Raw genomic sequence first — 22,851 nt, 5'->3', positions numbered from 1 at the left:
TTGAGAAGAAGGGTCGACAAAAAGACATGGTGTGTTACAAATGCAAAGGACAGCATGCACCAGAGGAATGCAAGTTTTTGAATGAGCTCTGCCATAAATGTGGAAAGCGGGGACACATCAAGCGCGTATGCAGGGCGAAACAAGCTGCTGGGGGGGGGGCAAAACACTCCATTCAAAGGACAAAAAGGAGAGAAAAAAGAGAAAGGTAGGAGGACTTATCTCGTTAGAGAGGAGGAATGTAACGGGAGGGAGGACACCAGTGATATTAACACAATATACAGTGTATCCCAAGTCCAGCCAAAAGTGGGCCCTATAACACAGAAAGTGAGTGTAAATGGCATGGAAGTGGACTTTGAAGTCGACACGGGTTGTGGAGTGACAATTATCAGCAGAGGGCAATATTCTAAGTTGTGGAAGAAAGCAGACATGCCAGAATGGAGACCCTGCAGTATGAAACTAAAGACCTATACAGGGGAAAGGATGGAAGTGCTGGGTCAAGCTACAGTAACGGTGGAAATCCAAAATGTAAAAAAAGAAATGACAATGGTTGTGGTAGATGGAGAGGAGCCTAACTTGTTGGGGCGAAGCTGGCTGAAAGATTTTGGGCTGTTGCCACAGCTGGTAAATCAAGTAACAGCAGTGCCGACATGGAAGATAGCAGATGTGTTAGATAGACACGCAGAGGTGTTTAAAGAAGAGCTGGGGCAGCTCAAAGGCACCACAGCTAAAATTCATGTCAACCCCGAGGCCCAACCACGATTCTTTAAGCCCAGACGTATTCCTTTTGCAGTCAAGCCCTTGGTGGAGGCTGAGCTCCAGAGACTGGTTGAGGAGAAAATTATTGAACCAGTGCAGTTTGCGGAGTGGGCAGCTCCTATCGTGCCGGTGAGGAAACCAGGTGGCTCTATTCGAATTTGTGGACATTATAAACTCACAGTAAATAGAGCATCCAGTGTGGAACAATATCCCATTCCAAAAGTGGAAGATTTGTTCACTCAGTTAGCTGGAGGTCAGAAATTTTCCAAACTGGACATGAGCCATGCGTATCAGCAAATTATGCTGGATGAAAGTGCAAAGAAATATGTCACTGTTAACACACACAAGGGACTGTACACATACTGTAGACTACCTTTTGGGGTGGCATCAAGTCCAGCCATTTTCCAACGCACCATGGAGGGAATTCTCCAAAACTTGAAGCACGTTGTGGTGTATTTGGATGACATATTAGTCACAGGAGCTAATGATGAAGAGCATCTGAGGAATCTGGAGGAGGTTCTGAGGAGACTAAAATCGAGTGGATTGAGACTAAAAAGGAGCAAATGTGAGTTCCTGGGAGAGGAAGTGGTATTCCTGGGCCACCGCATCAGTGCTGCAGGCGTGCAGCCAGACGCAGAAAAGGTGCAAGCGATACAGGAAGCCCCCATGCCACAGACAGTGAGTGAACTGAAGGCTTATCTAGGCTTGTTAAACTATTATCATAAGTTTGTGCCCATTCTGTCCACAGTGTTGGCACCCTTGCACAGGTTGTTGAAGAAGGAAACAAAGTGGACATGGGGCTCTGAGCAGGAAGAATCTTTTGCGAAGTCAAAAGAGCTTCTCCAGTCATCTGCTTTACTAGTGCACTACGATCCTACCAAACCTCTTATCTTGGCGTGTGATGCTTCACCATATGGAGTAGGGGCTGTTTTGTCTCACAGGATGGAAGACGGGACTGACAGACCAATAGGATTTGTATCACGGACGTTAAATGCAGCAGAAAAGAATTACTCACACTTGGATAAGGAGGGTTTGGCCGTCCTGTTCGGGGTAAAGAAATTCCACACATATGTGTATGGCAGACCCTTTACCATTGTGACTGATCACAAGCCCCTGATAGCACTGTTTAATGAGTTCAGAGAAGTGCCACAGATGGCTTCTCCACGTATTCAAAGATGGGCTGTGACTTTAGGGGGGTATGAGTACACTATTGTGTATCGAGCAGGGCGTGAGCATGAAAATGCTGATGGGCTGAGCCGGTTGCCACTGTCGGAAAAAGGAGTGGAAACCCCAGCAGAGGAGGAGAGAGTGCTACTGTTGGACGAGAATGATGTTTCATTGGTTAAAGCAGAGCAGGTGGAAAAATGGATTGTTAAAGATCCTGTGTTGGCTCGAGTAAGGGAGTACGTGCTTAGAGGATGGCCCAAGACAGTGGAGGATCCAGCTTTTGGAGTATACCTTAAAAAACAGGATGAACTGAGTGTCCAGGGAGGATGTGTATTGTGGGGTGCCCGCGTAGTAATTCCACCCCAAGGCCGGGCAGCCATACTCAGACAGTTACACAGTGGCCATCCAGGCATAACCAGAATAAAAGGGTTGGCACGGAGCTATGTATGGTGGCCCCAGATGGATGCTGCTGTGGAAGGGCTGGTAAAAACATGTATCAGATGTCAGGAGAGCAGGAACACCCCTCCTTGTGCACCCTTACACCCTTGGGAAATTCCACAGCTGCCATGGAGAAGGATCCATATTGATTATGCTGGTCCGTGGCAAGGGAAAATGTTCCTGATTCTGGTGGATGCGTACTCTAAATGGATAGAGGTGTTTCCTTTGAATAATTCTACATCTGCTGTTACCATCCAGTGCCTGAGACAAAGTTTTAGCCAGCATGGGTTACCGGAAATAGTGGTGTCGGACAATGGCAGTTGTTTCACGAGTAAGGAATTTCAGGAATTTATGAGTCGTAATGGCATCAAGCACATAACCACGGCACCATACCATGCAGCTTCTAACGGTTTGGCTGAACGAGCTGTGCAAACGTTCAAGAGTCTAATGAAAAAGAGCACAGGAGATTCCATTGAGGCCAGGCTTGCCAGAGTGTTGTTCAGTTATCGAATTACACCACAGTCGACTACGGGAAAATCACCTGCAGAGCTGTTGTGTGGACGCAAACTGAGGTCTACCCTGGATCTTGTTCATCCTGACTTTAAAAGCCAAGTGCAAAACAAGCAATTGAAGCAGAAGTGGTATCATGATCTGCATGCAAAAGAGAGACATGTGAGTGTTGGTGAAATTGTGTATACCAAGAACTTCAGTTTAGGACCTACCTGGATTCCAGGAACAGTGCAGAAAAGGACGGGACCCTTGTTGTATACCATCGCACTTGGTAATGGCCAGGTAGTGCGTCGGCACATTGATCAGGAGAGGACCAGACAGGTGGCATCTCCGGCTGAAACAGCTGTGGGGTTGGATACTTCCTTGCAAGAGTTGGAGGAGTGGCCATTGCCTGAATCAGTGGACCCTGTACCATCAGGGAACAGTGTTGGACAGCAGGCAAGTGGAATTACACCCGAGGTCACTGTGTCAGGGACTGTGAAGGCAGAGGAGCAGCCGGAACTCAGAAGGTCTGCGAGGACAAAGAAGTTGCCCAGTTACTTAAAAGACTATGCTTAGAGTAGTGGTGAGTTCCCCAGCCACAGGGCAAGAATGCGTCCTGGAACTCACTGGGATGGAGGCAGTCTACCCGAAGTCCCTAGCTTAGACTGTGTAAAAAAAATAAATAAATAAAAATCATAATGTTGTTAGTATATTTGATTAAGTTGTTAAGGCACTATTGTTATCAGGGGGAAGGGGATGTAGTGAATTAGCAATAACATGTCATGAGGTAGTGTGACCGCTAGAGGGGGTCCTTAGCTAATAAGAAGCCTTCCACTGAGAGTTCGACAGAGCAGTGTGTTGTTGTCCTAGCCGGATCCACAGCATGTTTTTGTGTGCAGCATCTGTTAAATAAACAGCCTCAAATTACATCCATCCTGCCTCCAGATTCTACTGCTTCATAGAATATTACAATAGTGTAAGGCACGATGATGTTCTTCTAAAGCACTATTCCCTTGAATGCTGTATAATACTCTATTATGAATTATTTATATAAAAAATAATTTTAATATATAATATTTAATCGAGTATTCTGCCAATGTTTTTTTTTCATATTTATAAGGGTGTTTCTATTTGCTCTATTGCTGTGTACTACCCACTAGTAACCTGGGTTACAATTGACTATATATAAATCAGTTGACATTATTAAGGCATTTATTGGGTACAATTGCTACTTTTTGCTGTCATTCATTGTGTTTTGGTCATTATTAATGCACTGTCACTTTAATTGAGCGTGAGCAGCGCGTCAAAAATAGACCCGGCGTCGAAACTATCGCTGCACTGCTGCTTCATCGACGCTCACGCCTCGCTCTGACACGCTGCTACTGCGTGCATTATGAAAGCTCTAATCTGTTAACATGGACGCCGAAAAAACACGCTCTGCTCACGCGCTGCTGGCGCTTGCGGTGTGAAACAGCCGTTAGTCTTAACACTAAAAGAAAAAACCTCTGGATACGATACTTCCAAATGCAGTTTCATCTAAGACAGTGCGGGGGAAGCAAAATTTACTATGCTTTCTACTCAGTTACTTTGCACATGCATAAAGAGGCTCTTGTATGACAAATCCAAAAGGCGTGATCTTAACAATAGATGGCAGTTACTTTTGCCCTAAACCACAGGTTGCCTTCAAGTCATTCCTCAAGTCCACTCGGCCCTACACTGTTTTATAATCTTCCTTATTTAAAACAGCTCAATTAATTCATCGGCTTCCTTGTAGAGTACCCATAGTATCTGAGCCTGCACTGCGCAATGAAAGAAAAAAGCAAAACGGGATGGACAGATGCCTGAAATGTTGGAAATGCACCACACCTTAAGTCAGTGAAGAAAAAGGGCAAAGCTTGCAACTCTTGTGGGACTCGAACCCAAAACCTTTAAATGACTCGGCTCACAGCCAAGAAGTCCAATGCGCTATCCATTATCTTAGATTAAATGATTTCCATTTTCCGAGCTGAAAGTGGGTTTGGATGTAATGTAACTGGAGGTTCCAAAAAACACTTAACACATGATTAAGGATAGATTAAATAAAAATAAATTAATGCATTTTTTGCTTTGATCTTGAACAGAGGCCAGGTTACCGGTCAAGTTTGAGACATGATCATCCAGACTCTAAAAGACCACATCCATCTGGTCAGCATTTTCTGCATCCTGACATGCTGTTTTTTGTTGTGTATTTTTTTCTTCTTCGATTTTTGTTATCGGGCAAATGTCTCTTACAATTAATTTTTGTGGCGCTGTGGCTTAGCTGGTCAAAGTGCCTGTCGTGTAAACAGGAGATCCTGGGCTCAAATCCCAGCAGCGCCTTAGTTCAGGTTGGTGCGTGTGCTTTTTTCATAGAGCTTAAAGAAATAAATTATAAAACTGTATAGCTTTGAGGCATAATGGATAGTGCGACAAATTGAATTACATTTGAGAGCTCATCTGATTCACAACTAGTTTACTGCACACCCATGTTTTTTAGTTGTTTATCTCCCTCTCCATAATCTCCATTCCTCAAAACTATTGAGGATTTTTTTCCTGCCTGCAGATGAAAAGTGTAAGACCGAAATCCAAACACACCTATACCCCTTCTCCAAGCTATAGCAGTTGATGCTTTTCATGGCTGGATTTGCCATGCAAGGTGACATTTCCCCCACTGCTTGGCCACACCAAAACAGAAAAGAGAATGCAGTATAGCTGTTTGTTTTATTTATTTATTTATGTATTTTCTGTAACTGTATTTAGTAAACACTTCTGTTGATGGTATATGTAGACCACATTTTCTGCAACTTTGTGTTGGTTGGTATCAACACTTTGTACGCTGTTTTTGTGGGGAAAATACAGTAAAATATATTCGTTATTTGTTTGTTTTGTATAAAAACAATTTTCAGAAAAATTTGACAATGCACTTCTGTAGGTCTATGTACTGTCTGTAGTAAGTGTAACACTGAACTGAAAAAGGCTTACAGAAAGTCATTATGATGAATAGAGAAGAAGTGGTCATAGTGTTTTACATTAAGCACATTAGTGTTTAACTTATCTTATGAATGTCTGTTAATGTGATGGCTTGTGTGTGTCATTTGAAAACAAAATACCATTTTGAGAAGAAATCACATTGTTTTGAACTTATAGTTTCATTTTGCAGAAGAATTGAAGAGTTTTGCCCAATGTGTGTGTGTTTTGTGATTTGTGTGTAGAGTTCTGACAATATGAAACATGCTTTCAGAAATTGTGTGTAAACAACTGGAAAAAACTGGAAACAACCTCTTTGGTTGTCATTTTAAGACCTCCAGGAACAGGTTTGGTGACCCCTGGCTTAAAAGCATAGTTCACTCAGACAGCAACTTTACAGGGCAACACTATCTGCTGACGAACTGGCATTCTCAGAAAATAGGCCTCTGTGTAAGCCACAACGCCCTTACAAAACAGCAGACAACTGTAAGGGCTCAACCAAAATTTGAATCTGGGATTTATCATGGCATCAACGAGAATCATACTCCTAGACAACCATGCCACTATGCAAAGGAATGTTTTATGTGCCGACACTATCTGCTGACAAACTGGAATTCTTCGAAAAACGTTTTTTTATGGAAGCCATAATGCCCTGTAAAACTACAGAGAAACTGCAAGGACTCATCTGGGGTTTGAACCCGGGACCTCTCGTACTCAAAGCGAGAATCATACCCCTAGACCAACAAGCCACAAATGCTTGCATATTTCACAAGACATCAGAAGCAACAGCTGGTCAGAAATCCTTATCTAACAAACATTGAAGCAGGGCTTTTGCTTCATTTGAACCCGGGACTTCTGCAATGGTTCGTCCAGGATTTGAAAACGGGACCTCTCGCACCTTATGCGAGAATCAAGCCCGTAGACCAACGAGCAACTGCAAAACAGCCACTTTACATGGCAACACTATCTGCTGACAAACCGGCATTCTCAGAAAAAAGGCCTCTGTGTAAGCCACAACGCCCATACAAAACAAAAGTCAACTGTAAGGGTTCAACTGAAATTTGAACCTAGGATTTTTCATGGCATGAACGAGAATCATACTCCTAGACCAGCAAGCCACTATGCAAGAAATATTTTATGTGGCGACACTATCTGCTGACAAATTGGAATTCTTTGAAAGACGTTTTTACGAAAGACATAATGCCCTGTAAAACACAGTACACCTGCAAGGGCTCATCCGGGAATTAAACCCGGGTCCTCTCGCAACCAAAGCAAGAATCATACCCATAGACCAATGAGCCACTAAATTGAGACAATTTCACAAGGCGTTAGATAGTCAGAAATCTTTCTCTAACGAATCAAGGGCACCCTAAGTGAGAGTCATACCCCTAGACCACCGAGCCACTGCAAAACAGCAACTTTATATGGCAACACTATCTGCTGACAAACTGGCATTCTCAGAAAAAAGGCCTCTGTGTAAGCCACAACGACCTTACAAAACAGCAGACAACTGTAAGGGCTCAACCGAAATTTGAATCTGGGATTTCTCATTGCATGAACGAAAATCATACGCCTAGACCAGCAAGCCACTATGCAAAGGAATGTTTTATGTGGCGACACTATCTGCTGACAAACTGGAATTCTTCGAAAGACATTTTAGTGAATGACATAGTGCCCTGTAAAACACATGACACCTGCAAGGGCTCGTCCGGGATTTGAACCCAGGACCTCTCACACCCCGAGCGCGAATCATACCCCTAGACCAATGAGACACTAAACTGAGAGAATTTCACATGGCATCAGAAGCATCAGATAGTCAGAAAACTTTCTCTAACGAATCAAGGGTACCCTAAGCGAGAATCATACCCCTTGACCAACGAGCCACTGCAAAACAGTAACTTTATATGGCAACACTATCTGCTGACGAACTGGCATTCTCAGAAAAAAGGCCTCTGTGTAAGCCACAACGCCCTTACAAAACAGCAGAAAACTGTAAGGGCTCAACCGAAATTTGAATCTGGGATTTCTCATGGGATGAACGAGAATCATACTCCTAGACAACCAAGCCACTAAGCAAAGAAATGTTTTATGTGCCGACAATATCTGCTGACAACCTGGAATTCTTCGAAAAACGTTTTTTATGAAAGCCATAAAGCCCTGTAAAAAAACAGAATAAATGCTAGGGCTCATCCGGGATTTGAACCCGGGACCTCTCGCACCCTAAGCGAGAATCATACCCCTAGACCAACGAGCCACAAATGCTTGATTATTTCACAAGACATCAGCAGCAACAGATGGTCAGAAATCCTTATCTTACAAACATTGAAGAAGGGCTTTTGCTTCATTTGGACCCGGGACTTCTGCAATGGTTCGTCCAGGCTTTGAAAACGGGACCTCTCGCACCTTATGCGAAAATCAAGCCCGTAGACCAACGAGCAACTGCAAAACAGCCATATTACATGGCAACACTATCTGCTGACAAACCGGCATTCTCAGAAAAAAGGCCTCTGTGTAAGCCACAACGACCTTACAAAACAGCAGACAACTGTAAGGGCTCAACCGAAATTTGAATCTGGGATTTCTCATTGCATGAACGAAAATCATACTCCTAGACCAGCAAGCCACTATTCAAGAAATATTTTATGTGGCGACACTATCTGCTGACAAATTGGAATTCTTTGAAAGACGTTTTTTACGAAAGACATAATGCCCTGTAAAACACAGTACACCTGCAAGGGTTCATCCGGGTAATGAACCCAGGTCCTCTCACAACCTATGCGACAATCATACCCATAGACCAATGAGCCACTTAATTGAGAGAATTTCACAAGGCATCAGATAGTCAGAAATCTTTCTCTAACGAATCAAGGGCACCCTTAGTGAGAGTCATACCCCTAGACCACCGAGCCACTGCAAAACAGCAACTTTATATGGCAACACTATCTGCTGACAAACTGGCATTCTCAGAAAAAAGGCCTCTGTGTAAGCCACAACGACCTTACAAAACAGCAGACAACTGTAAGGGCTCAACCAAAATTTGAATCTGGGATTTCTCATTGCATGAACGAAAATCATACGCCTAGACCAGCAAGCCACTATGCAAAGAAAGTAAAAAAAAATCATTTTGAAAACGAAATGCATTGATTTTATTTTTTTGCTGTTTGAAACAACTAACACTCATTTGGGGGATGGTGGGTCTCTAGCGGGGGGGGTCTTTGGAACGACCGCTGGCAAACGCTATGGATGAGCTCACCGGGGGCGTTGGTTGGACCAGGGGGAGAGCCCACCAAGCCATGCCCGGATAGAGACCACTCTCTCCGGCATGACCCGCGCCTGGAGGGGGGGTAGCGCGTCCCTGGGTTTCGCTGACCTGCCGTCGAGTTTTCGATAACAGACTCAAATGAAGGACTTAGTGCAATTTTCGATTTCGCGGTTGAACGAACCAGGGGTCTAACGAGGGCCCCGTTGCCCCAAAACAAGCGTTCAAACCCGGGCAAACCAGGTGGGCGCTGCTGCCCTGGTCCTTCCAAGGATCCAGGCCTCTTGGCCAGCAAAGCTAACCCAAAACAAGCGTTCAAATCCGGGCAAACCAGGTGGGCGCTGCTGCCCTGGTCCTTCCAAGGATCCAGGCCTCTTGGCCAGCAAAGCTAACCCAAAACAAGCGTTCAAATCCGGGCAAACCAAGTGCGCACTGCTGCCCTGGTCCTTCCAAGGATCCAGGCCTCTTGGCCAGCAAAGCTAACCCAAAACAAGCGTTCAAATCCGGGCAAACCAAGTGCGCACTGCTGCCCTGGTCCTTCCAAGGATCCAGGCCTCTTGGCCAGCAAAGCTAACCCAAAACAAGCGTTCAAATCCGGGCAAACCAAGTGCGCACTGCTGCCCTGGTCCTTCCAAGGATCCAGGCCTCTTGGCCAGCAAAGCTAACCCAAAACAAGCGTTCAAACACGGGCAAACCAAGTGGGCGCTGCTGCCCTGGTCCTACCAAGGACCCAGGCCTCTTGGCCAGCAAAGCTAACCCAAAACAAGCGTTCAAATCCGGGCAAACCAAGTGCGCACTGCTGCCCTGGTCCTTCCAAGGATCCAGGCCTCTTGGCCAGCAAAGCTAACCCAAAACAAGCGTTCAAATCCGGGCAAACCAAGTGCGCACTGCTGCCCTGGTCCTTCCAAGGATCCAGGCCTCTTGGCCAGCAAAGCTAACCCAAAACAAGCGTTCAAATCCGGGCAAACCAAATGCGCACTGCTGCCCTGGTCCTTCCAAGGATCCAGGCCTCTTGGCCAGCAAAGCTAACCCAAAAACAAGCGTTCAAATCCGGGCAAACCAAATGCGCACTGCTGCCCTGGTCCTTCCAAGGATCCAGGCCTCTTGGCCAGCAAAGCTAACCCAAAACAAGCGTTCAAATCCGGGCAAACCAGGTGGGCGCTGCTGCCCTGGTCCTACCAAGGACCCAGGCCTCTTGGCCAGCAAAGCTAACCCAAAACAAGCGTTCAAATCCGGGCAAACCAAATGCGCACTGCTGCCCTGGTCCTTCCAAGGATCCAGGCCTCTTGGCCAGCAAAGCTAACCCAAAACAAGCGTTCAAACCCGGGCAAGGCCAGTGGTCTGAACACCATGGGAGTCAGGGGTCCATGGCAGGCCACCGCGCGCAAAGGCCTATTTGGGTCACCAACGGTAAGCGATGGGTCAGAAAGAGCCAGGGGGGGTCTTTGGTGATCAGTGCTTGCCCGGGATAAGTGAGGGTGTATTGGGCAGAGAGCGCGTGACATGAAGCCTCGGAGGCCAATGGTTCACCAGCGGCACCATTTACGCACCAGCTGAGACCTAAGTGCGCTCACCGGGGGCGTTGGTTGGACCAGGGAGAGAGCTCACCAAGCCATGCCCGGAAAGAGACCACTCTCTCCGGCATGACCCGCGCCTGGAGGGGGTGGTAGCGCGTCCCTGGGTTTTGCTGACCTGCCGTCGAGTTTTCGATAACAGACTCAAATGAAGGACTTAGTGCAATTTTCGATTTCGCGGTTGAACGAACCAGGGGTCTAACGAGGGCCCCGTTGCCCCAAAACAAGCGTTCAAATCCGGGCAAACCAAGTGGGCGCTGCTGCCCTGGTCCTTCCAAGGATCCAGGCCTCTTGGCCAGCAAAGCTAACCCAAAACAAGCGTTCAAATCCGGGCAAACCAAGTGGGCGCTGCTGCCCTGGTCCTTCCAAGGATCCAGGCCTCTTGGCCAGCAAAGCTAACCCAAAACAAGCGTTCAAATCCGGGCAAACCAAGTGGGCGCTGCTGCCCTGGTCCTTCCAAGGATCCAGGCCTCTTGGCCAGCAAAGCTAACCCAAAACAAGCGTTCAAATCCGGGCAAACCAAGTGCGCACTGCTGCCCTGGTCCTTCCAAGGATCCAGGCCTCTTGGCCAGCAAAGCTAACCCAAAACAAGCGTTCAAATCCGGGCAAACCAAGTGCGCGCTGCTGCCCTGGTCCTTCCAAGGATCCAGGCCTCTTGGCCAGCAAAGCTAACCCAAAACAAGCGTTCAAATCCGGGCAAACCAAGTGGGCGCTGCTGCCCTGGTCCTTCCAAGGATCCAGGCCTCTTGGCCAGCAAAGCTAACCCAAAACAAGCGTTCAAATCCGGGCAAACCAAGTGCGCACTGCTGCCCTGGTCCTTCCAAGGATCCAGGCCTCTTGGCCAGCAAAGCTAACCCAAAACAAGCGTTCAAATCCGGGCAAACCAAGTGCGCACTGCTGCCCTGGTCCTTCCAAGGATCCAGGCCTCTTGGCCAGCAAAGCTAACCCAAAACAAGCGTTCAAATCCGGGCAAACCAAGTGCGCACTGCTGCCCTGGTCCTTCCAAGGATCCAGGCCTCTTGGCCAGCAAAGCTAACCCAAAACAAGCGTTCAAATCCGGGCAAACCAAGTGGGCGCTGCTGCCCTGGTCCTTCCAAGGATCCAGGCCTCTTGGCCAGCAAAGCTAACCCAAAACAAGCGTTCAAACCCGGGCAAGGCCAGTGGTCTGAACACCATGGGAGTCAGGGGGTCCACGGGAGTCAAGGGTCCATGTCTGAGCTGCTAACCCGTCTCCCAGCGTCCGTCACCCCGCAGCAAACATAAGACCCCATCGCTGACGGAGGCTAGAACGACGTGCGGCTGGTGCCCCATACACGAGCCCAGGGCCGGTGGTGACCCATTCACAAACCCAAAGACCGATTGGGTCACCAGCGGTACGTCTTGGCCAGTTGGGTCACCAGCAGCACGTCTGTCTGATCCATGCGGTTTGGAGGAGTTAGTGTCCCCGGGCTTAATAGTGGGGTGCCCGGGCACGGCTGGTGATTAGGTGCAAATCTAGGGGGTCCTTTGGAACCAGCGCTTGCCGCCGGAGGGTGTGTGTACCTCGGGCAGAGCGCGCAGGGCACAGGCCCCCCCACCGCTGGATCTCAGAGGCCCCAGGCCAGGGAGAGGGGCTGGGCTCGCTCCCCAAGAAGGGTGTGTGTACCTCGGGCAGAGCGCGCAGGGCACAGGCCCCCCCACCGCTGGATCTCAGAGGCCCCAGGCCAGGGAGAGGGGCTGGGCTCGCTCCCCAAGAAGGGTGTGTGTACCTCGGGCAGAGCGCGCAGGGCACAGGCCCCCCCCACCGCTGGATCTCAGAGGCCCCAGGCCAGGGAGAGGGGCTGGGCTCGCTCCCCAAGAAGAGTGTGTGTACCTCGGGCAGAGCGCGCAGGGCACAGGCCCCCCCCACCGCTGGATCTCAGAGGCCCCAGGCCAGGGAGAGGGGCTGGGCTCGCTCCCCAAGAAGGGTGTGTGTACCTCGGGCAGAGCGCGCAGGGCACAGGCCCCCCCCACCACTGGATCTCAGAGGCCCCAGGCCAGGGAGAGGGGCTGGGCTCGCTCCCCAAGAAGGGTGTGTGTACCTCGGGCAGAGCGCGCAGGGCACAGCCCCCCCCCCACCGCTGGATCTCAGAGGCCCCATCAATGGTTCACCAGCGGCTCCATCAATGGTTCACCAGCGGCACATCTTTACGCATCTAGCGCCAAAGGTCCAACAGGAATACGTTATGCCTGGCGCTCACCGGGGCGTTGGTTAGACCCAGGCCCGAGCCCACCAAACCATGCCCGACGGGAGACCACCCTTCCCGGCCTGCTTGTCGGGACGTCCCGCGCCTGGAGGTTTTTGCCCGACACCCACAATCTCTGACCTGCCATCAGGTTTTCGGGGAAGGCGAAGAAATATGGACTTAGTCTCTGACAGTCCAGTCGCCAGACCCCACGGTGACTGATCGATAGGAGCTAGTGTGGCGCCCCAGGGGCTAGGCCCCCACCCAGGCCCCCCGAAGCACCAATGGGGTCGGCCTCTATGGGTGTGGCAGATCCTCCCCGTCCTGGGCGCTCTATCAGGGAGGCGTGGGGGTGTCCCTCCGCACACAGCGCCCCCCCTTCCCGCCCCGATCTGTGGGTAAAGGACCCAGATGGCCCGTCTGGCTAAATGACCCAGAGCTTGTCTGCTGCTCAGCCCGCCCGCCAGCCCGCCCCCCTGGACTCCGTTTCCCCCGCGCCGATACTCGGCCCGTGCCCACGCCCCACGCCCCTCGCCCTGCGAGGGCTGGGGGATGTTCGGTGGGTTCGGTCGAGTCACCCGGCGTGGTGAATCGAGGCCCCAGGGGCAGCGTAGGAAACGAGCTGGTGTGGGCTTCGATTCTACCCCCCGCCCGAGTGTGTGCGTCTGCATCCCGTCCGTCCGCCCGCAACGCCGCCCACCCCCTGGGTTTATCCTTGCTGGCTCCCGGCTGACCCCCACCCCGCCTACCCTGCTCCCGGGGGGAGTGAGGGTGGTTGGTTGGGAGGGGAAGCTAGTGGACTCCGGCGAGGTGAAACGTGAAACACCCCTCTCCCCCCTACTTGAGAAGTCGTAACAAAAGAAGGCTTGAACCGAATGGATCTCCGTAGGGCATCGGCTTACACCTCCTGGTGCGGGGGGGTGTCCTTCCCCTTTAAGAAATACGGGTCCACCAACGTCATGACGTGGAAGTGGACGCCGCCTCAGCCCGCTTATTAACCGCCGCACGTGGCGTGCGGGCCCCTTTCCCCCTCTGCATTGGCTCTAGCACGGTCATGGCTGAATGTGCCCTATGCTTCAACGTCTACAGCCGGCTTGCGCCTCACCTGACGGCCGTTCACAAGGTGGCCAACTCGGACGAGAAGCGGCTGCTGCTCGCGCTGGCCGCCGGCCGCGTGGACACGCGGAAGACACCGTGCCCGGTCCCGGGCTGTCGCCGGACGCCAGCCCGCCTAGACAGGCACTTGAGGCAGCACGCGGAGCTCTCGACCTCGGGAAGGAAAGAGGCTATGGGGAGGGCGAAACGCCGGAAAGTAGCTCGGGAGTTGCAGTGGCTGCGGTCCACCCAGCCTGCAATCCCCGTCGTGTCCCAGCTAGCATCGTCCTCCGAGGGGGAGCGGGACTCGGAGGACCCAGAGGCCGGCCGCCCGTGCGCCGACCGCGGCTGCAGCCGCGCCACCGAGCGCATACAGGCTCAGCTCACGGACCTGGGGAAACAGGTTACCAAGATGCGGTCCACCCTGCTCCAAATCACACGCCTCTACCGGGAGCTAAGGAAGGGAGAAGGGGGGAGAAGGAGGAGGAAGAGGGCCAGGAGAACCAGGTCGCCTCCTGCACCACCGCCTCCCGGGCGAGGGGCGGCCGGAGGTCCGACGCCCCCCGAGCCTCCGGAGGCTTTGGAACCCTACCCGTTCCCGGACCACGTCCCCGCGCTGAGTTGAGTATATTTCAGGCACGTCACTGTCGCTCTGCTGGGTGTGTGGCTTCGGGGAAGTTGACTCTTGGTTGTGCTCGTTCCACAGACCTTCTCTTGGGGGAGTTCGAAGGGTACCAACTGGGCAGCGAGCCCACCCCCCGCCTGCGGAACAACGTCACTTCGAAGCTGGGGAGAATCAAAGCCTTCCTTGGTTACATGGCCAGGGGCACCGCGGAGCCAGGGGACTTCCTTTTCCTCAACCAACCAGCCCGAATCCGAGCGTGGGCCGCCCGGCTAGGTCAGACGCGCATGGCCGAGCCCACCAGGCAGCACTACCTGAAGAACGTGGCTCAGTTCCTAGACTACCTCTCGGAGACGCCGCCGGCCGCCTGTCAGCTCTCCAGCACGGCTCTGGTTCTGATTCGAAGGGAGGTCAGAGCCCTCATCCGCGGCATACGCCGGCGTGTCGTCGTGCACGAGGTAAGGACCAAGCAGGCGAAGGAAAGCCGACTGATCCCCAAGGCCAGCCTGGTGCGCTGTCACCGGACCGCTGGGAGGAAAATTCCCGCCCTGCTAGGTAAGCAAGCCCTTCCGCCGTTCCAGCGATTCCCCCTGTTCGTTCTTCCGGGGCACCAACAGCCCTTGGTTCATCCAGCCACGTCTGTCTGCCCCTCTCCCCCGCGAATGGGACTCATTCGGGGGGGAAGGGGGGCAGACCGACGTGGCTGGATGAACCAACAGCTGCTGGTGGCCCGGAGAGGAATTGTGCGTTTCTTCTTCAGGGGCACCTCCGGGCCACCAGCAGCTGTTGTTTGAGCTGCTGGCGCCCCGGAGAACAAGTCACCAGCAGCCAAGAGCTGTTGGTGACCCAGAAAGGAAATAGAACCGTCGGTGGTCTAATCTGTCTAATGTCCTTCACCAGATAGCCTCGAATCCAACCCAAGCACTAGGCAACAGTGGCGCTTCTATGGCTTTCTGACTGGCTACCTAACCTCCATCTCTGGGCACCGCTGTGGAGTCTTCCAGAATCTCACAATCCAGGAGGTTGAAGAGGCCTCCAGAAGCCCCGACGAGTCTGCTTATGTCATTAACGTGAGTATGGCGCAAGTAAGGTGGGGGTCACCAGTAGCATGCTCTCTCTCTCACTCACTCACTCACTCACTCACTCACTCACTGCTTGTTCTCTGATGGCAGATTACCACTCACAAAACAAACAGAGCCTTTGGGGCGGCTCAGCTGTCCCTAAACAGGGAGGAATACAGCTGGTTCCGCAGATTTTTGGCGCTGCGGGCTGGTCTCCCCGGAGGGAGCCAGGCTACCTATTTCTTTTTCACTTCCAGAGCCAGTCCTTGTCGGACCCTGAACAAGTACTTTCAGTCTGCTTGGCTCAGTATGGGCCTTCCAGGCAAACCCACCTTTACTGACGTACGCACTGCGATCGCGACTCATGTGAGTAGGCATTGTGACGCCCCTGTAACTACCAGCGGCGGCTTCTATCCTAATCAAGCTTCTGTCTCTCTCCGACGCAGGCAAAGAATGCACACTCTTCAGAGGATCGCCGCAAGGTGGCGCAATTCATGTGCCATGACACTTCAACCTCAGATAAGTTCTACGCACTTCACCTCGGACCTCTCCAAGCACGCGAGCGCCGCAGACTCTTTGAAAGGGCCCTGGTGGAGGAGGAGGAGGAGGAGGAGGAGGATGGGGAGGCAGCGGGCACTGAAAGCCCCCCGCGGAAAGGGCGCAAGAGGACAGAGACTTCCGTCTCTCCCCTGTTAAAAATCACATTCTCTTTGGCGTGGACAGCAGAACGTGTGGCATTGGCTAACTGCCCTTTATGTGTCTCTTTTCCAGGAGGGAACCAGCAGGAGGACGCTGCCATGGCGCCCTGCCAGGGGGAAAAGCCAGGGCGCTCGCCCGCTCGAACAAACAGAAGACTCTGAATCGTCCTGAATAAATATTGTACAACTTAACGGTCAAATGGTGTTCAGTGTCTTCATTATTCCTTTTATTTATTATCTGTGTGGTAAAAGTAAATTCAGTGGGGACAAAAATGAGCCCTGTCTTCTTAGTTCAACGCTGTATGCCTGCTGCGTCCAGGTCCTGCCTTGGCTACGTTCCGATTGGGACAGATTAGCCCTAACTTGTGTGTTAAAAGTGTCACGTGGGATGCCCTCGTCCAGGTTCTGCCTTGGCTACGTTCCAATTGGGACAAACTATCCCTGCCTTGAGTGTTAAAAGTGACTCGCGGGACGCCCCCGTCCAGGTTCAGCCTTGGTTGATAGCTCATAGGGAGAATGAATCCCTTTTCCAGCACAAGGGGGTGATGGGCTGGACAAATCTGTCCAGGTCTGCAAATGCTTTGAACGCCCAGAAGGCCTTGAGTCCAATTCTGTATATTAGCAAGCTTCTCCCGGGACAGCTCGGTCCTTAGAGATGCATGAATAGGTCAGGACAGGGCAGCTGTGGAGTGGAGGTTAACTTTATGGAGTAAGTGTAACACTGAACAGAAGAAGGCTTACAGAAAGTCATTATGATGAATAGAGAAGAAGTGGTCATAGTGTTTTACATTAATCACATTAGTGTTCAACTGATCTTATGAATATCTATTAATGTGATGGCTTGTGTGTGTCATTTGAAAACAAAATACCTTTTTGAGAAGAAATCACATTGTTTTGAACTTATAATTTCATTTTGCAGAAGAATTGAAGAGTTTTGCCCAATGTGTGTGTGTTTTGTGATTTGTGTGTAGAGTTCTGACAATATGAGACATGCTTTCAGAAAATGTGTGTAAACAACTGGAAAAAACTGTAAACAACCTCTTTGGTTGTCATTTTAAGACCTCCAGGAACAAGTTTGGTGACCCCTGGCTTAAAAGCATAGTTCTCTCAGACAGCAACTTTACAGGGCAACACTATATGCTGAATGGCTCAACCGAAATTTTAACCTGTTATTTCTCACGGAATGAACGAGAATCATACTCCTAGACAAGCAAGCCACTATGCAAAGTAATGTTTTGTGGCGACACTATATGCTGGCAAACTGGAATTCTTCGAAAGACATTTTTATGAAAGACATAATTTGCTGTAAAACGCAGGACACCTGCAAGGTCTCATCCGGTATTTGAACCTGGGACCTCTCACATCCAAAGCGAGAATCACACCCCTAGACCAATGAGCCACTAAAGTGCTAGGATTTCACATGGCGTCAGAAGCATCAAATAGTCAGAAATCTTTCTCTAAAGGGAATCAAGGGCACCCTAAGCGAGATTCATACTCCTACACCAACAAACCACAAAAGCTTGAATATTTCACAAGACTTCAGAAGCAACATATGGTCAGAAATCCTTATCTAACAAACATTGAAGCAGGGCTTTTGCTTCATTTGGACCCAGGACTTCTACAATGGTTCGTCCAGGATTTGAAAACGGGACCTCTCGCACCTTATGCGAGAATCAAACGCGTAGACCAACAAGCTACTGCAAAACAGCCACTTTACATGGCAATACTATCTGCTGACAAACTGGAATTCTTCAAAAGACATTTTTACGAAAGACATAATGCCCTGTAAAACACTAGACAACTGCAACGGCTCGTCTGGAATATGAACACAGGACCTCTCGCACCCGAAGCAAGAATCATGCCCCTATACCAACGAGCCACTGCAAAACAGCAACTTTAGATGGCAACACTATCTGCTGACCAACCGGCATTCTCAGAAAAAAGGCCTCTGTGTAAGCCACAACAACCTTACAAAACAAAAGACAACTGTAAGGGTTCAACTGAAATTTGAACCTAGGATTTCTCATGGCATGAACGAGAATCATACTCCTAGACCAGCAAGCCACTATGCAAGAAATATTTATGTAGCGACACTATCTGCTGACAAATTGGAATTCTTTGAAAGACGTTTTTCCGAAAGACATAATGCCCTGTAAAACACAGGACACCTGCAAGTGCTCGTCCAGGAATTGAACCTGTGACCATTCGCAACCGAAGCGAGAATCATACCCATAGACCAACAAGCCACTAAATTGGGAGAATTTCACAGGTGTCAGATAGTCAGAAATCTTTCTCTAACGAATCAAGGGCACCCTAAGTGAGAATCATACCCCTAGACCACCGAGCCACTGCAAAACAGCAACTTTATATGGCAACACTATCTGCTGACAAACTGGCATTCTCAGAAAAAAGGCCTCTGTGTAAGCCACAACGACCTTACAAAACAGCAGACAACTGTAAGGGCTCAACCGAAATTTGAATCTGGGATTTTTCATTGCATGAACGAAAATCATACTCCTAGACCAGCAAGCCACTATGCAAAGGAATGTTTTATGTGGCGACACTATCTGCTGACAAACTGGAATTCTTCGAAAGACATTTTAATGAAAGACATAGTGCCCTGTAAAACACATAACACCTGTAAGGGCTCGTCCGGGATTTGAACCCGGGACCTCTCACACCCGAAGCGAGAATCATACCCCTAGACCAACGAGCCACTGCAAAACAGTAACTTTATATGGCAACACTATCAGCTGACGAACTGGCATTCTCAGAAAAAAGGCCTCTGTGTAAGCCACAACGCCCTTACAAAACAGCGGACAACTGTAAGGGCTCAACCGAAATTTGAATCTGGGATTTCTCTCGGCATGAACATGAATCATAGTCCTAGACAACCAAACCACTATGCAAAGGAATGCTTTATGTGCCGACACTATCTGCTGACAAACAGGAATTCTTCGAAAAACGTTTTTTATGAAAGCCATAATGCCCTGTAAAACAACAGAATAACTGCAAGGGCTCGTCCAGGATTTGAACCCGGGACCTCTCGCACCCTAAGCGAGAATCATACCCCTAGACCAACGAGCCACAAAAGCTTGAATAATTTACAAGACATCTGAAGCAACAGATGGTCAGAAATCCTTATCTAACAAACATTGAAGCAGAGCTTTTGCTTCATTTGGACCCGGGACTTCTGCAATGGTTCGTCCAGGATTTGAAAACGAGACCTCTCGCATCTTAATCGAGAATCATGCCCGTAGACCAACGAGCAACTGCAAAACAGCCACTTTACATGGCAACACTATCTGCTGACAAACCGGCATTCTCAGAAAAAAGGCCTCTGTGTAAGCCACAACGCCCTTACAAAACAAAAGACAACTGTAAGGGTTCAACTGAAATTTGAACCTAGGATTTCTCATGGCATGAACGAGAATCAAACTCCTAGAACAGCAAGCCACTATGCAAGAAATATTTTATGTGGCGACACTATCTGCTGACAAATTGGAAATCTTTGAAAGACGTTTTTCCGAAAGACATAATGCCCTGTAAAACACAGTACACCTGCAAGGGCTAATCCAGGAACTGAACCCGGGTCCTCTCGCAACCGAAGCGAGAATCATACCCATAGACCAATGAGCCACTAAATTGAGAGAATTTCACAAGACGTCAGATGGTCAGAAATCTTTCTCTAACGAATCAAGGGCACCCTAAGTGAGAATCATACCCCTAGACCACCGAGCCACTGCAAAACAGCAACTTTATATGGCAACACTATCTGCTGACAAACTGGCATTCTCAGAAAAAAGGCCTCTGTGTAAGCCACAACAACCTTACAAAACAGCAGACAAGTGTAAGGGCTCAACCGAAATCTGAATCTGGGATTTCTCATTGCATGAACGAATATCATACGCCTAGACCAGCAAGCCACTATGCAAAGGAATGTTTTATGTGGCGACACTATCTGCTGACAAACTGGAATTCTTCGAAAGACATTTTAATGAAAGTCATAGTGCCCTGTAAAACACATGATACCTGCAAGGGCTCGTCCGGGATATGAAACCGGGACCTCTCTCAACCAAAGCGAGAATCATACCCCTAGGCCAACGAGCCACTACATTGATAAAACTTCACATGGCGTCAGAACCATCAGATAGTCAGAAAACTTTCTCTAACGAATCAATGGCACCCTAAGCGAGAATCATACCCCTAAACCAACTAGCTACTGTAACAGCCACTTTACATGGCAAAACTATCTGCTGATGAACTGGCATTCTCAGAAAAAAGGCCTCTGTGTAAGCCCGTAGACCTTACAAAACAGCAGACAAATGTAAGGGCTCAACTGAAATTTGAATCTGGGATTTCTCATTGCATTAACGAAAATCATACTCCTAGACCAGCAAGCCACTATGCAAAGGAATGTTTTATGTGGCGACACTATCTGCTGACAAACTGGAATTCTTCGAAAGACATTTAAATGAAAGTCATAGTGCCCTGTAAAACACATGACACCTGCAAGGGCTCGTCTGGGATTTGAACCCGGGACCTCTCACACGCAAAGCGAGAATCATAGCCCTAGACCAATGAGCCACTAAATTGATTTTATTTCACATGGTGTCAGAAGCATCAGATAGTCAGAAAACTTTCTCTAACGAATCAAGGGCACCCTAAGCGAGAATCATACCCCTAGATCAACGAGCCACTGCAAAACAGCAACTTTATATGGCAACACTATCAGCTGACGAACTGGCATTCTCAGAAAAAAGGCCTCTGTGTAAGCCACAACGCCCTTACAAAACAGCAGACAACTGTAAGGGCTCAACCGAAATTTGAATCTGGGATTTCTCACGGCATGAACGAGAATCATACTCCTAGACAACCAAACCACTATGCAAAGGAATGTTTTATGCGCCGACACTATCTGCTGACAAACTGGAATTCTTCGAAATACATTTTTTTGTCTTTATTTTAACAAAACAAAAAAGAACAGAACATTGACAACAGCTTACAACCAAGAAATTTCTTAGCATCACAGCACATAATGAAAATCAAAATCAAAAAGAAGACATAAAAATACAGAGTAATAATAAAAATAGAAAAGTACATAAATTAACCAAAGTTTATGGTGATCTAAGGTTTTGCAAAAATGTACCTGAAATCCTAGGACCTACATATTCAAGCAACGGAGTCCAGATCTGATAAAAAGTGTTTTTCTATGGAGAGAGATTAGACTCAATAATAATTCACGCAAAAGACACGATGTACACATGCGTAGCCAAATTCACATGCGTAAAATATTTATTTATACTCACAAAAACAATTCACATGCACAAAATAAAAATACATTTTCATAAAATACATTTCACAAATGCAAAACACTATTTGCAAATATATAAGAGTGTACAAAAAGTTTTGAATGTTTAAAATTCACGAGTTCATCCTGAATGAGAATGTGCAAATCCTCTCTCACGTACGACTCACCCTGAATACGAGTGTGTGCATTTTTGAGACTTTCCTGTCAGCACACACCTCCCACGTGAGTCACTTGTGCCCTGTAGCCAATAAGATGCGAGCTTACTGTTCAACCAATCACAACTCCCTGAGAACGTGGGAATGACCGATGCGCTTCACTGTGCGCTCCATTTGCGCAGTCTGACCTAATTAACGGAGATGATCCTCTAAGAAAAAGAATACTCCTCTATTTAGCATGGCAGGTGAAGAGCGGGATGCGCGGGTAAGTGGTTACTTGATTTCTATAGTGGTTTATGTATGCAAAGATTAAGTATCAAACGTTTGTTAAAGCAATGGCTGCTGTTGTTTATAATGTAAACTTTATAACGTAAATTAAGTCCTTTATTAAGCCAACATGGCGAGTGAAGAACGGGATGGTCGTGTAAAATAGCATGGCTTCTGTCATGGTCGATTCTAGGATTGTCATTCAAGGGAGCTCAGCTATAAATTTGATCAAGGACTAATTTGGAGGTGGAATCGATCGCGTACTAAAGTGAAGACCGGGAGAGCGTAATGCCGTTTTGGGTGTGGGTGGGTATGGGGGGTGGAGAGAGGAGATGATCGCCGACTGTAAGGAACGGGCGGGGTGGGGGTCGGCAGTGTTGATCGCGGACTATGAAGATAACAAATGATAAAAGGTATAATTGGTATTTGTCTTACAGGCACTGTCATCAGAAGTAGAAATAGCAGCAAAAGCTCTGATCGATGTATTAGCCAGGGGCCTTACTCCATCTTCGTAAAGAAATGCACTAGCTAGTGGTAGTAGACCAATAAGAGAAAGCATCTCAAGTGGGACCATTCCTTTGCCTGCAGAGCCTGAAAACATGGTAAGGCAAGCCTTAAAAAGGTAATTTTTCATGTTTACTGTAAAACACAACTTTTTGTGTCATGCAAAAAATGTTTCTTATTATTAATATGTTTATTCATTTTGCCCTTTTGTCACTATAGGCAATTCCCAAGTATGTTTGGGACAGAGATTTTTCTGTGGCCAA

The 22,851-nt window shown here is 48.7% G+C and overlaps 1 protein-coding gene and 4 non-coding genes across 5 annotated transcripts; 2 read left to right on the top strand and 3 right to left on the bottom strand.

Annotated features, from left to right (window-relative positions):
- Positions 1-5,137: 5,137 nt before the first annotated feature.
- Positions 5,138-5,211, top strand: trnat-ugu (transfer RNA threonine (anticodon UGU)). The gene has a single exon. It is a non-coding gene; the product is annotated as a tRNA-Thr (tRNA).
- Positions 5,212-8,020: 2,809 nt separating this feature from the next.
- On the bottom strand, positions 8,021-8,092 carry trnap-agg (transfer RNA proline (anticodon AGG)). The gene has a single exon. It is a non-coding gene; the product is annotated as a tRNA-Pro (tRNA).
- Positions 8,093-13,868: 5,776 nt separating this feature from the next.
- LOC141381650 (uncharacterized) lies at positions 13,869-16,551 on the top strand. The gene is made up of 5 exons (XM_073947512.1): positions 13,869-14,590; positions 14,677-15,147; positions 15,493-15,662; positions 15,765-16,019; positions 16,100-16,551. The coding sequence occupies exons 1-5, from the start codon at positions 13,930-13,932 to the stop codon at positions 16,511-16,513; spliced, it is 1,971 nt and encodes a 656-aa protein (XP_073803613.1). The 5' UTR covers positions 13,869-13,929; the 3' UTR covers positions 16,514-16,551.
- Positions 16,552-18,995: 2,444 nt separating this feature from the next.
- trnap-cgg (transfer RNA proline (anticodon CGG)) lies at positions 18,996-19,067 on the bottom strand. The gene has a single exon. It is a non-coding gene; the product is annotated as a tRNA-Pro (tRNA).
- Positions 19,068-19,366: 299 nt separating this feature from the next.
- On the bottom strand, positions 19,367-19,438 carry trnap-agg (transfer RNA proline (anticodon AGG)). Its single transcript has one exon. It is a non-coding gene; the product is annotated as a tRNA-Pro (tRNA).
- Positions 19,439-22,851: the final 3,413 nt, after the last annotated feature.

The sequence above is a fragment of the Danio rerio genome, chromosome 4, assembly GCF_049306965.1.
Source record: "Danio rerio strain Tuebingen ecotype United States chromosome 4, GRCz12tu, whole genome shotgun sequence".
NCBI lineage: Eukaryota > Metazoa > Chordata > Actinopteri > Cypriniformes > Danionidae > Danio > Danio rerio.
The sequence above is the reverse complement of the archived record's forward strand: the minus strand, read 5'-3'. Positions and strand labels throughout refer to the sequence as shown.

Bases quoted from the DNA above. Each gene is read 5' to 3' on its own strand.
- LOC141381650 (XM_073947512.1), top strand. From the start codon at position 13,930: ATGGCTGAATGTGCCCTATGCTTCAACGTCTACAGCCGGCTTGCGCCT. The intron at 15,148-15,492 runs GTAAGCAAGCCC...GTCCTTCACCAG, and splicing joins GAAAATTCCCGCCCTGCTAG to ATAGCCTCGAATCCAACCCA. The intron at 15,663-15,764 runs GTGAGTATGGCG...CTCTGATGGCAG, and splicing joins AGTCTGCTTATGTCATTAAC to ATTACCACTCACAAAACAAA.